The sequence below is a fragment of the Melopsittacus undulatus genome, chromosome 5 (genome assembly GCF_012275295.1).
Source record: "Melopsittacus undulatus isolate bMelUnd1 chromosome 5, bMelUnd1.mat.Z, whole genome shotgun sequence".
NCBI lineage: Eukaryota > Metazoa > Chordata > Aves > Psittaciformes > Psittaculidae > Melopsittacus > Melopsittacus undulatus.
In genome coordinates, this window is record NC_047531.1 from 63,142,139 (window position 1) to 63,156,274 (window position 14,136).

Consider the following 14,136-nt stretch of genomic DNA (forward strand, 5'->3'; position numbering starts at 1 on the left):
ACAAACATTATCTTAATTAACCAGAGATTACATAATCTCTGAGTTTTATAATTTCTCATTCCCAATCAAAATAGAATCACAGAATCAATTGGGTTGGAAAAGACCTTTGATATCATCAAGTCCAATCATTCTCCCAGCACTGCCAAGACCAACACTAAACCATGTCACTGTGGGCCTCATCTACAAGGTTTGTGAACACTTCCAGAGACAGTGATTCCACCATTCCCTGGGCAGCCTGTTCCAATGCCTGACCACCCTCTCAGTGAAGAAATTGTTCCTAATATCCAGTCTAAACCTCCCCTGGTGCAGCTTGAGGCTGTTTTCTCCTGTCCTATAGCTTGTTCTTTGGGAAAAGGGACTGACCCTCACCTCACTGCAGCCCCCTTTCAGGCAGTTGTAGAGAGAGACAAGGTCCCCCTGAGCCTTCTCTTCTCTAGACTAGACAAGGCTCAGAGAGGTCTTTTCAGACCATCTCCTTCAGACAGCGTTCCCTCCCATGACAGGGCTGGCAGGAACATGCAGCAACCTTACTATACAAAGCACACACTGGGAGCTGTAAAGGCCGCATTACTTGTATCCACAATGACTACCAAGCAATGCTGTTACTTGCAGTACTTCCAGTCCGGGACAGGGAGCCTGCGGCGGGAGGAGCCGGTGCCGCCGAGCCCTGAGCGGATCAGCACGGGGGGGACCCTGCAAACCGCCGCCGACCGTTCCCCAGAGAGCAGCGCCCCCGCGTGCCCGCCGCCGCGCACTGCCGACACAGCGCCGGCGCGGTGCTGTGACGCCATCGCTCGTCGCCGAGGCCGCTCCCCTGCCCGCATCGCCCGGCCGGTGCCCGGTACCCCTGAGGTCCCGTCCCTGCGGAGGGGGGCCGGGGGCTTTAGGTCCCGCCCGGTGCGGCGGGCAGGATGCACCAGAAGCTGCTGCGGAGTGCGCACTACATCGAGCTGGGGAGCTACCAGTACTGGCCGGTGCTGGTGCCCCGTGGCATACGCCTCTACACCTACGAGCAGATCCCCGTCTTCCTGAAGGACAACCCCTACATCACCGACGGCTACCGGGCCTACCTACCCTCCCGCCTCTGCCTAAAGAGGTGAGGATACACCCCACGACCCGTCCCGTGCCGCCCCGGGCCCAGACACCGGCTCACCCCCGTTCACCCGTTGTGTCTCCTCACAGTCTCTTCATCCTCTCCAACGAGACCGTCAACATCTGGAGCCACCTGATCGGCTTTGTCCTTTTCTTCACACTGGGAATCTACGACCTGACGGCTGTGCTGCCGGCCGCCGGAGCCTCCCGGGAGGACTTCGTCATCTGCTCCGTCTGCCTCTTCTGCTTTCAGGTAGGGGCTGGGGAGAGCCATCGGCAAGAAGGCTCCACAGATACAGGTTGGGTAGAAAAGTGATTGAGAGCATTCCTGTGGAGGACTTGGGGGTGTTGGTCAATGAGAAACTGAATATGAGCCGGCTTCAGTGTGTGCTCGCAGCCCAGAAAGCCAACTGTATCCTGGGCTGCATCAAAAGGAGCGTGACCAGCAGGAGGTGATGCTGCGCTGCTACTCTGCTCTCGTGAGACCCCACTTGGAGCACAGAGTTCTGCTGTCCTCAGCGTATGAAGGACCTGGAGCTGTTGGAGGCCACGGGGATGATCAGGGGCTGGAGCACCTCCCATATGAAGACAGGCTGAGAAAGTTGGGGCTGTTCAGCCTGGAGAAGCTGCATGGAGACCTTATAGCCTTCCAGTATCTGAAGGGGGCCTGTAAGAATGCCAGAGAGGGACTTTTCATCAGGGACTGTAGTGATAGGACAAGGGGTGATGGATTTAAACTTAAACAGGGGAAGTTCAGGTTGGATCTAAGGAAGAAGTTGTTTATTGCAAGGCTGGTGAGGCACTGGCACAGGTTGCCCAGAGAAGTGGTGAATGCTCCATCCCTGGCAGTGTTCAAGGCCAGGTTGGACAGAGCCTTGGATGACATGGTTTAGCATGAGACATCCCTGCTTGTGGCAGGGAGTTGGAACTGGATGATCTTAAGGTCCCTTCTAATCCAAACCATTCTGTGATTACTGACAGGAACCATAATTGCCTACACCGGGTTGCACTGCAAAATGTGTAGGGGGTCAGTAGCATGCTCTAAAGTTCAGAGCTTAAGCTTTTTGTAGCCTCTGTTAATATTTAAGACATTCATGCATCCCTGTTTGAACCTTTACCTAGGTGTGCATGCTCTGCTCAGTAGGATACCATCTTTTCTGTTGTCACCGCTCAGAGAAGACCAGCCGGCGATGGATGGCATTAGATTATGCAGGAATTTCCATCGGGATCCTGGGCTGCTATGTATCAGGCGTCTTTTATGCATTTTACTGTAATAATGTAAGTCTGAAGTGCTTGTTTAGTTCCTGTGGTCTCAGGGGTGTAGCCTCCACCCTGTAGGAAGTGGGTTACTTACAGGGTGAACAGTAGGCAGGAGGCAGTGATGGAAACTGAAGCAAGTTCATCACAGATGGAACTCCACATCCTGAACTGATGTGCAAATTGAGATTTCCTTTCAAGCTGTCACTTGCATAAGCCTCAAGAAAATACCTGAATTCATATGAAGGAAGGGTGCATGTCCCAGGTCCTGTCTTTGTCACAGGCCTGAGACTGGTGATGGGATCTGTCCCCATCACAAGTAATTCAAACATCATTTTCCATTAGATAGCTTGCATGAGGTAGAAACAAGCTCATTTTCTCTTGATCTAATAGAGGACAAGTAAAACGGGTTCCCCTTTGAAGGCCTAGACTACATCCGTGACTGCAGCAGAACAAGTCTGCCAAGGGAGAGGTGGGTTTAAAGTGAAGGCACTGCATGTTCTGACATGTGTACCTGGGGGACACAATCCTTTCCTCTCGCTGTCGGTCAATTCACAAGTCCATTCATTCAAACCCCCTCTCTTGGTGCTCACAGCAGTGAAGGGAGATTTGATATTACCAGTATATTTCATACTGTGAGCTTTCTACCCATAGTTTACTTTTACACCTGATGAGAAAACTCACAAACTTGCTTTTTTTTCTTTTTTTTTTTTCTCAGTACTGGCGTCAGGTATATTTAATCACTGTGCTGGCAATGATCTTGGCAGTGTTTTTTGCTCAGATTCATCCCAGTTACCTCACACAACAGTGGCACAGACTTCGCTCCATCATCTTCTGCTCCGTGTCTGGATATGGAATCATTCCCACCATCCACTGGGTTTGGCTCAACGGCGGTATTGGTGCATCTATTGTACAGGTAAAAGAGAAAAAGAAGGAAATGAGGTTCCTTTTACCTTTTGCTTTTCCTTCAGTCCTCTTATACTTTGGAAATGAGAGGGAAGCAGCACAGGCTTCTTTCAGACCATCTAATCTAAATGCAATCACTTAGAAGTTTATTGAGAAGCAGTGAACAGGTTGAGTAGAATAGATCTGATGTAAAAGTGCACTAAGAGAAGGAAAACTGGATGCAAGGGTGATTGGGCATACGTGCCTGTGGGAACATTCCACCCTGCCTCACCCTAGGGAGAGGGGCAAGGAGCCAAGAGCTGAATAGATTGCGGAGCCGCCACAGCTCCAGAGGAGACAGGGGAACTGGGATACACTGATGGAATGAGTATTAGCTTCCTCTTCTGTCCCCTAGGTTGGCAGCAAAAATCAGTATTTGCCTACTCAGCTCTCTGTCTCTTACACAGCCATCATTTCACATCACCGTGAAGTAACCAAACTATTTTCCTGTTCTTGTTTTGTTACAACTTAGAATTATGCTTTGGGGAACACCAGCACAGTGCAGCTGGAGACAGTAACTTATGCCCCAATATGAGTACCCCCAAAATCATATTGCAGTTCCCCAGGGGACCTAACTGTCCTGAAAAAAAGACATATATTTTTTTCAGAGTGGGTAGTAACTGTGCATGGCAGTCCTGGGGTGAAGGTTTGACTAGATGATCTTAAAGGTCTTTTCCAACCTCCTTGATTCTATGTTTCTGTGTTCTGCTGGAGGGCTGTCACTGGGAGTCTTCTGGGGCTTAGCCCACTACAGAGCTGCTCTTGAGCGTGGAAGAGCAACATTTATTAATGTATGGAGTCTTTAGACAGGGCACTTGACACTGGCTTTTGCAAAACCAGATAAACTGTAGTTGTGTCTCTCCCCCATCTTCCCCCATTTAGTATCTCCTTGTATAGCAGAATCCCAACTGGTAAATGAGATCTTCCACTGAAGTCTCACTTATCCTGTCATAGCTCAGTGTACAAGAAGATGTCCTTTGACTGAGAGACGTCATGTTGTCTGCAGGCTGCACAGAAGTACCAAGTAGCTTGTGTACTGAAGCAGAGAGGGAATGATAAAACAAATTTTCTTCCCATTCAAATTTTCTCAAACTTGGGCATTTGCTTTCCTCTTGGATTTTGCCTTTAGATAACATAGGCAGTAAAGTAAGATGCAATTTTGTCATGCCTTTTTCATTTGTAAGGACTTTATTTTTTGCTATTTTTATTTTCTACCAGAATAGGAGAGCTTCCTTTTCTTTTGCAGGAGTTTGCTCCACGTGTAGTTGTCATGTACTTCATCGCTGCTGTAGCTTTTCTCTTCTATATTTCCAAAGTTCCAGAAAGATACTTCCCAGGTAGGAAATTCTCTTCTGGATGGTTCTTTTTTTTCCTGCAGTTTAGCTTCCTGCAGTGTCACAGTCCTTGCTGTGAGTCCTCACCTTCCTGTGAGAGAACAGATTGACCACATTCCCCATGAAGTGTTCTGTAGCATAAAACACTGTGTGTACTTGCATCCAAAGGTGACCAACAATTTTGGATTAAGTTCGTTAGAGAAACTGTGCTGCCTCCCTGCAAGTGGCCTGTGTAGTTGAGGTCTGGAGGAGACTGTTAGTTGCATAGCATGAGTTATTGCCAAATGGAATGACTTGACCACTGCCCTTTCTCTTGCCCACAGGCCAGCTGAACTACCTCGGCTCAAGTCACCAAGTGTGGCATATCCTTGCAGTGGTGATGCTGTACTGGTGGCATCAGTCCACAGTGTACATCATGCAATACCGACACAGCCAGCCCTGTCCTGATTATAGCCCAGGCTTGTGAGTGAAGGTACAGCAGCTCTCCTACTATTGGGAATAGGGTTTTCTAACGAGTGTAGGGTTAAGTAATCCTGTCCCAAGTTTCAGTAAATCTCCCCAAAGGAAATGATGGCTGCTGTAGCACTTGTGGTGAAGAAAAAAGTGGTGATCTTGAGGCCAGGGACTGCTCATTTCTACTGCTGTGTTACATGAGGCTGCAGTATCCTTGAGCAGTCCTAGAGCAGACTGGACAGGGCTCTGCCAGATCCCTTTCAGCTCTGTTCCACAATGTAATAGCCTCAGACTGTCATTAGCCTTTGTTCCCAAGTAGTCTTGTCCTCAGGTTTTGTCAGGTTTTCAGCCTACTAAGTATTGAGCTGGATTTTTTGTTAATCGGGTAAGAGTTGATCAGTGGTGAATGCTCCATCCATGGCAGTGCTCAAGGCCAGGTTGGACAGTCTTGGGCAACATGGTCTGGTGTGAGGCATCCTTGCTCATGGCAGGGGGTTGGAACTAGATCATCTGAAGGTCCTTTCCAACCCAAACCATTCTGTGATTCTGTATGTATAGTAAGTGACTGAACTTGGTTTCCCACTGTATTTCAGATGAAATTCCTGACTTTGAAGTCTGCACCTTACCTGCTGAGCTATGAGGTGAAACACTGAGGCAGTTCCTTTTCTGACTTCTGGACTGTTACCTGGTTGCTGTTGTGTTATGGTGATGCTTGAAAAAATGAACAGGATGACCTGGGATCTGAGCTGCATTTCCTTCCTGTTCTGCATTCCAGTATAAAATAGGTCTTCCTGGAGTGGGACAACAGAAAGATGGGCTGTAAGACTCAGCATTTGTTCTGCTTGGGAGACAAAAACGACAGAACTGTGTGAAATCTGCTGAGCTCCCCAGCCCACATACCCAGTATTGAGATTTGATTCAAGTGCATCATTAAGACACAGCTCCTGGCTGTATATGTGTGTGTGCAAGCCCACAGTAACTGTGAGGCCTGGTGCTGGATCTAAATCACAGTAGTACAGTGTGTTGCAACTACAGCATCTTTATCTGAATGACTTTCTTTAGCACTGGCACAGTAACATATTGAGTATCTCTTTTACTTCTTTGGACAAGCTCTTCTTTTTCTGGAAGACAAGATCAGGTGTCATCCACCACAGCCACCCCTTCCTTTCAGATGCTAAAACTTGCCAATACAGATAGTGCCATTACTTCAAGAGATATCTCTAGATCTCTCCAGCAATTTGGAATCAGTGTTCTACAGTACTTCAGCGGCAGTGCTGAGCCTATGTGCTCACCCTTGTTACTATCTTGCAGTCAGCAGAGTTACATTTGTTTAACAGGCTGAAATAACACATCCCAAGTAGGGAACCTGATGGGGATTCAAATCGCTGTCTGTTGGCCTTTACTGTGGGATGTGCAGTACTGTACTTGCAGACTTTGTTAATGAAAATAACTTGATTGCCATAAGCCTGTCACAGTAAAAAGGTTGCCTTTGGCTTTAGAATGTCATGAAACCAGCTCTTAGAAACTTTAGGGAGTTTATAACTTACAAACGTTAGAGAAACACAGAATGCACAGGTTATTAGGTAGCTGTAGTATAATTAACTTGAGGGGTGCCTTTTTTCCAACAGGATTGGAATTCTTTGGATTTGGGGATTAGAATCAGTGCTTTTAAGTGACTTGAGTGTAGCAGTTGTGCTTGTGTTCAGAGCCCAGTTGAACAATGGTAGCAAATGGTGATTCTTCACACAATCCAGCCATTAGTCAGCATTAGCCCTGTGGAGAGTCCTTCTCTTGCCTCAACGTGCTGTTACCATTTAATCCCATGTGGCTTGTTTGGGAGAAAAGCTGTTGAAGGATGAGGTGGCACCAGCATGGCTGGTGTTGGAAAGCAGGAGATAACCTTGTCTCTGCTTTAATGCGAGGCAAAAACCTTCTGGTCTGAGATTAAGTGTCCCAGATGCCCTTGTTACCTGCAGGGTGGCCTTCAAGAGCATTCCAGCAAACTTCTCATCTTTTGTGATCCTCTGACACTAGCCATCTTAAAACATGCCAATATGGCCTGGTAGGATTTCAAACAAGTTCTCTTACTCCTGAGGCCAAGGCACAGGGGAGTAAACCCTTAAGGCAACATGCTAAAAGCTCTGTAACATTCGAGAAGCCTTTAATGCACTCTTGCTTTCATCATTGCTGTTCCCTTTCCTCTAGGGAGAGATTTCCCCCATAATTTTTAGCTCACAAGGAGGGGAAGAGGGCTGCCTTGGTGTAGTGCCCTCCTCAGGGCAGACAGGCTGCTCTTGGGTCCCCCCATGCTGCCTCCTCTTCAGCCTACACCAGCCCAGCTCCCCCAGCCTTCCCTGTCAGCGCTGTGCCAGTGACACACAGAAAACTGATGAAATCTTACTGTGGGGCACCTGAACTCTTGTTAGTGGTGGAGAAGGCAGACACCAACTTCTCTCCTGATGTGTTGGAGAATAATGCCAGCCGTCTCTTAAGTTCAGTGGGTTATTGTGGGATTTTTCCAGCTCCAGGGACAAGTAGTGAGAACTGACTTTGCCTTTGAGAATCAACTCCTTGACTTTGAGCCTTTCAGTGTAAACACTGATTTATTTATTTATTTATTTTTGACAGCCAAGCCAGTTCCAAGTGCACTAATTACTAGTGCTGAAGCCTGAGGAGGAACCGGCAAGTAGAAAAGCCCATTTCCAGTGTTATGTGAAAAACAAACATTTGAGGAACACGTGTTTGTGTATTGAGAACCTACTGACTTGATAGTTCTCTAAGGTATTTTTATGACAACTCTTACCTACTGTAGCAGTTTTCACTGGATCAGGAAACTGATTGCCAAGATGTACATTTTTATTACCCTGAACTTCAAGCTGCATGATGGTCTTTATGTACATACTGAACCTGTAAATAAATTCCACTTCATTGACCATTTCCTTGAAGTAACATCATTCTTGCATCTCACACAGCAGAGCCACAGATGTGAATTGCTTGACCACACAACAGCTGTCACCTCCCCTGTGTTTTACCCAGCCAGGGGGACTGGCTCTTGAATTCCCACAGCATGGAGGCACAGGGCAGGTGTTCCAACTGCACTACTCCAGCATCGCATGTTGTGTATTGTGCTAGTGGTACATAGTGTTATGTAGGCATTAGCAAGTAATACTGAACCTAACGAATTGCAACTAGTATCTGATCAACAGGTTTTTAACAAGGTGGACAGAGAAAGCTGGTTGGGCAGCAACTAAAAAGGTACCTTAAAACAGTTTTTAAAGAGTGACAGGATCCTGCAGCTACAAAAAGCAGAAGCAACACCACTTACAGCAAATGAATTACAGCCTAAAGGTGAATACTTCTAAGGAGATGTGAAAGTCACTGTTACCACATTTGTTTATTTAACAACCGCAAGTGTTTCATGACATACATCAGTTGCACAAAAAAGTTAAAGTTCTCTGTTTAGTGGTACACAAAAAAGCTTCAGAAACTTGAAGTCTAACAAGAAGTGGAAGTGTAGTTCAGGAAAGTGCACTTAAAAGCTGAATGCCAGCAATTTAAAAACAGTTTTATGCTCTTTTCATATTAGGTGATGCCTTAGTCACAAATTGAGCCACACACACAATTTTCTTGATCTTCCTTTTGAAATAAGCACTACAGAGCAGTAACGCAGTAGCCACCCTTCCCACTTCTTTTTCCTCTTGGTGCTTTCATTCCTATTCACTCCCTCGAGTCACACAGAAGTGATTGTGGCTGCTGTGTTACTAAAAACACAGCTACTCCAAGGGATACAGGATGTGTGTGAACATGTGTATGTTTTATATATACTTTTCATATATAAAAATACACAATATAGTATAAAAAAACTCCAGATAAATGCTTATTCTCACAGTAGCAAATATATCAACTTATTTTCACAGTACTTGGTTTTTCTAAGTTGGAACACCCCAAATAATGAGGATTTCCATCCTCCCAAGCTAGCATTCATGGTGATGCGAGTCAGTCAAAGCCATTGCACACATCTGGCAGCATGGGACAGTCTGCAGGGAAACACTACTACCTTGGTTTTCCAAAAACACAACCATTAAGGACTTCTTCGTACCTTTCAACAGAATCTCTCTAAAGCAGCTGATTATAAAAGGCCTGGGGTTCAGTCATTCAACATGCTGAAAGGAGAGCTATAAAAATCAATAAGTGGTGTCAGCTGGAAGGGAAGGGTCAGCTACTTGCCTTCCTGTTCTTGGCTTCACAGACAGTATATGGTATGTGTCTAGTGCAGCAAGATCTTGCCTGTACTAAAGGTAAGGTCACAAGCACACAAATAAAGGCTGAAGGATATCATGTTCCCTGACAGTACCACATTTGACCAGTGGATCTTGGCTGAAATTCAACCCAAACTTGGGTTTAGTTGTGCATAAACAATATATACCCTCCAAAATCAACTTAGCTAGGCATGCTGATCTCTTTTCAGCCACAAGAAAGGATACAGTAATTTTAACTCTAGAAATAAAACTTAGATTTATGCAAAAATCTGCTTCATAACTAGAATTTGCAGAATAAGGTTTGTTAAGGCCATTAGAAAGCAAGTCTCATCAGCTACAACTTGCATGCTTTTGAAAAACTTGCCAGTTTTAGAGCAACTCGGGTTTGCAGTTTGCTTTTACCTCACCTCCAATTTCTGCTGACATCCTCACTTTCCTGTGCTGGAACATAACCTCTGCCAAAACCCAAAAAAACAAGCCACATGAGGAAAACCTGCATCATACCTCTCAGGGTGAGCAGACAAAAACCAAACGCATTTCCTACTCTTCATTCACATAGACATTAAGGCCCACACTAAGCTTTTTCCCTGGGTATCCTTTTGGGCAGTGGAGCTACATCTCAGCCCCACGCACACTGTTCACCTTCCTCTGGCTCCAAGTTCAGGGCCTGCTTGGCCATTTGCTTTTCTACTAGGGAAAGCTCCATTTAAAAACCAGGGGTCAGTTGCCTGTTGTGTTCTCTTTTTGTTTTCTCCCATCTGCTCCATTTGTCATATCACTCTGTTCCAACAGCGATCTAGGCAGGGAAGGAACAGCTCCAAAGGAGACTGTAGGAAAGCAGTTCATAAGCACACAGAGAAAAGAAAACAAGGAAAATAGGAGAGTTAACCTGAGTATCAGAAATTGCTACAAAACTTGGCCTGTGCTTCTTACAGCCTTTGGCACCAAACAGGTGAGAACAGCAGTAGTAAAGCCTAGGACACTCCTGTGCAAATGGAGTTGAAACATTTCTACTCGTAACTTCTTAAGAGCTTAACTTCTAAGCCTGAACAAGGCAGCCTTCAAGCACAGCTGAAATATTTCACATCAACCCTGTGGGAACACAAAACTGAAGAGGATAAAGGTAATAAAGACCTACAGATACAATCGAGCTACTTTCCATTTCCAGGATAAGAGGAAGCAGTCTCACATATATTCAAGGGAGCATTTTAAGAAAACAACCCCCAAAGGAGTCAAATGACTTGTTCCTAAGTGTTGTTTTCAACAAACATTGTCAGGGACCTACCCCCACCATCACACATCTCAGGACACCTGGATAACTCAAAGGAGACTTTGTAGAAAAATAAAGTACAACCCTAAATATTTCACTGTGAAAGGCAGGGCGAGGGACAACACTGGGATGCACTACCACACTTATGTCCTCCATATATAAACATCCAGTTATTCACTCATCAGCATTCAGCGGAGCAGGATATAAAGTTGAGTCGAGCAGAGGAACCATCTCCTTCCACGTCCTCTGTAGAACTGCCATGGCATAAAGGCAGACAAATGGACTCTCCCGAGTCACATGTGCTTGGCACAAGTTGCAAGGCAGCAGAGAAGCCATTGCACCTACACACAGCACCCACTTCAATAGCATGGTAACAACACCTTGTCCTCAACAGGGCTGTTCATATCACCTTCCCCTCACCTATGGGCACCACATGCTCCCAGCACCAGGTGTCTTGAAGGTCCGGTGAAGCAGGATGGGGTCCTGCCTGTAAGGCTTTGTGGTGTGAAATGCAGTGCACTGGTCCAGCTGCCTCCTGCTTCTGCTCCCAAAGCTGGGGGCAAGAGTTTCTTCAAAGCTCAGTGCATTTAGCAAAACTTTCTTAGAAAACATGCTTAAGTACAGCAATAGATTCATTAGAACTTAAAGGAAATTAGTCTTTTCATAAAATTGTTTTTAAAAACCCAACTGATTTGAAACAATACACGTTTTCTTGGCAATAAAAATCTGAGAGGAAAAATGTGTTTTCAGACACAAATCCCAATTTGTAATCAAGTAAATCTGATGGTTGCATCTCACATCTGTACAGGTCATCTGATATATTCCATATGTGCCAAATGATGTCCTGTGTATACCAGCCTCTTCTCAGCACACTGAGTAGTCTCCGAAGTGCTGCAAACACTGGCTGCATCCCTACTGGTTTACTCCCCCACATCCAGGCTTTTCATCTCACAAAACATTATATTCTCTGTATCTTCAGTTTTAACTCTACACTTCCAGTTGGCTATTTTACATTAACAGCACTTACTTTAAAGTACAAATAAAAATTGAACATTTAGGCACAGAAAAAAAAAAATCTGCCTTTCATCTGTGCAGCTGCATAGGTGCCTGCTAGGGCCTGAGCCATAGCCATGCTCTGGAACTCTGGGCCACAGCCCCTTGAGGACTTGGTTTCTTGATTTTCAGGATTAATAAAGGTAGTTTTCTTTTAAGAAGCAGAGACTTGACTGCTTCCAGGAAATCAAGCTGGATTTTGGTTCTCAGGTCTACTACGACCAAAACGTGAAGCACCACCACAGTGGTAACCTACCTGTACATACAGAAAAAGTTGGTTATGGGATCTCTGCCTGACCCCTTCCCTCCACCGCAGCGTATCACAGAGGACTGAAAAGGCAATGCAAAAGTGCAGAATAACAGTATGTCCCAGGGCCCAGTCACAGACAATGTCTGTCTTATTCAAATCCAATTTCTCTTTTCATTCCAGGAGCCATCTGCCACAACAAAATGATGCTCCTGGGTCAGTTCTATTTTTTTCCCAGAAAAAAAAAACCAACCAAAAACACCAAGAAAACCCCAAACCAAACAAAAAAACCCAAAAAAAAAAACAAAGACAACAATCAGAATTTACCACTGTTCAAGTTTCACTATACAAGCTGTCCCTGCCTCCTTGAACTTGAACAAACTGTACAACACAGGTCCCTGTAAGATAAATTACTCCACCAATTAAAATCTCTACTAAGTAACTCAGAGAGGCGGAGCAGGGGAGAAACCCATTGGAAGCATTTACTGTTTGGAAGGAAACGGAGCTGCTCCAAAGGGATCTAACTCGAGCGCCTGCTGCTGCTGGGTCTGTGCACTCTGCACAACCAGTTCTGTGAAGGGCACTGCACCAAAGTCATCTGTTTTCAGTCCCTCACCACCATGAATGGCTCTGTGTAAGGAGCTCTGCCTTGGTCTGCCAGCCACTACCACTGCTCCATGATCCCCAGAGCCATCACCAAAACCTTGGTGCTGGGAATGCCGCAGCAAGTCTGGTGGGTGGAAGGGTTTGGCTCCAAAAGGATCCAGCAGACTTTCATCTGCCTGCAGAGGGTTGGCTCGATCTTTGCCATCAGTCAATGCAACACTGATGTTCTCTTTGGAGTCTGAGATGGTCAGGAATTCATTGCTGCTCTGCGAGTCCCTGCGGCCGGCCTTCTTGTGCCTGCGGGCTCTCTCGGGGGTGCGGTAGCTGGGTTTCAGAGCCTTCTTCGTGGTGGTTGGGGTGCCATGGTGCCGCTTCCCATTGTTCTTTGAGACCTCCTGTTTCATTCGCCTTTGGCGAGAAGAAAGTTTCTGCAGGTTACGCTGCTGCTTCATCTTCTGCTGCTGACTCCCTGTGATCTCATCAAAAGGAACCAGCCCAAACAGGTCCTCTCTACTTCCCCCAGTCTTGGGGAGGAGGGAAGGCTGAAATGGGGTGCAGCCAAAAATATCAAGGCTCCACGGAGAGGTGGGAGAGAGCAGAGGCTCGGTTCGTGCCATGTGGCCACCTTGCCGAGACACCTTTTTGCTGAAGGGGGCTTTTGTGAAAACATCAAAGTCATCCTGCTCTTGGCTCAGGCTGGGAAAAGCTGCCTGAGGAGAGACATCTTTGTCCATCTCTCTTGCCTGGGGCTGCAGAGTGAAGAAGGGCACTGCCCCAAACACATCAAATTCTTGCCCAGGGTTCACCGGGATTATAGTACTTTGCACCTCAGACAAGGACATATACACTGAAGTGGGTTCTTTGATTTCACCACTGCCAACACCGTCTCTGAACCTACCACTCAGGAGCCCTTCCACAGACTTTTGCTTAGTACGATCAGAATCAGAGTCAGAACTTTGCTTCTCTTCCTCCTCTTCCTCCACCTCTTCCTCAGAGTCCATGAGAAGAGGTCGGTGACCTAAATTCTCCAGTTCTGTATCATTGTCATCATTGAAGTCTCCATTCTCTCCCTGCAACACTTCTTCATCCTCTTGTTCTTCTTCTTCCTCACTGCTCTTGGGAGAAGGAGGATCAGATTCAAAATCACTCTCTGATTCATCGCCACCTTTTGTAACTTGTCCCTCTGCAGTCTTCCTCCCTGGCTGCGGATCTCTAAAAGCATGGCTCAGCTTTCCAGCCTTGGTTGGCATCCCTAAGTTATTTCCTTGATTACCAGCCGAGTTATCAGCTGGTTTTCTAGGGGAACCTGCAGGTCAAAGAGAAACACAAAACACAACTTGAAATACACTCCAAGTCAGTACTTGTTCCATACACACCATAGCCACACATACAGAGCAAACACCTGTTCTGTGCTGAGAGAAACGAGCTAAAAGCTGTATCTTAATATTTCAAACAATAGTGAAAGCTATTAAGGTGCCTCTTCCAGAGATCCTTCAAGACTGACCCACAGCACCAAGGTTTTTACCATACAGTCAGATAAGTGAGGCAATACTGACATATTCAATGCAGCTTCAGACCCTCCACAATTAGCCCTAACTTCTAGTGAAGCAATATAAGCAA

At 46.1% G+C, this 14,136-nt stretch overlaps 2 protein-coding genes across 5 annotated transcripts in view; one reads left to right on the forward strand and one right to left on the reverse strand.

Annotated features, from left to right (window-relative positions):
- The first annotated feature begins 808 nt into the window (after positions 1-808).
- On the forward strand, positions 809-8,018 carry PAQR3 (progestin and adipoQ receptor family member 3). 3 transcript variants are annotated; one of them, XM_005144142.3, is made up of 7 exons: positions 809-1,096; positions 1,183-1,345; positions 2,215-2,370; positions 3,068-3,265; positions 4,541-4,631; positions 4,952-5,100; positions 5,675-8,018. In XM_005144142.3, exons 1-6 carry the CDS (start codon positions 912-914, stop codon positions 5,092-5,094), a joined length of 936 nt encoding a protein of 311 aa, XP_005144199.1. In that variant the 5' UTR covers positions 809-911; the 3' UTR covers positions 5,095-5,100; positions 5,675-8,018. The 3 variants fall into 3 exon arrangements, with proteins under 3 accessions (XP_005144199.1, XP_030900609.1, XP_030900610.1); XM_031044749.2 differs by lacking the exon at positions 4,952-5,100; XM_031044750.2 differs by lacking the exons at positions 4,541-4,631; positions 4,952-5,100.
- A 438-nt stretch (positions 8,019-8,456) lies between these two features.
- The window catches only part of BMP2K (BMP2 inducible kinase), a 50,324-nt gene continuing 44,644 nt past the window's right edge, over positions 8,457-14,136 (reverse strand). For both annotated transcript variants that reach the window (XM_031044746.2, XM_031044747.2), the window contains exon 16: positions 8,457-13,822. In XM_031044746.2, coding sequence (XP_030900606.1) covers positions 12,393-13,822 — 1,430 coding nt within the window. In that variant the 3' untranslated portion in view covers positions 8,457-12,392. The remainder of the gene's footprint in view (positions 13,823-14,136) is intronic.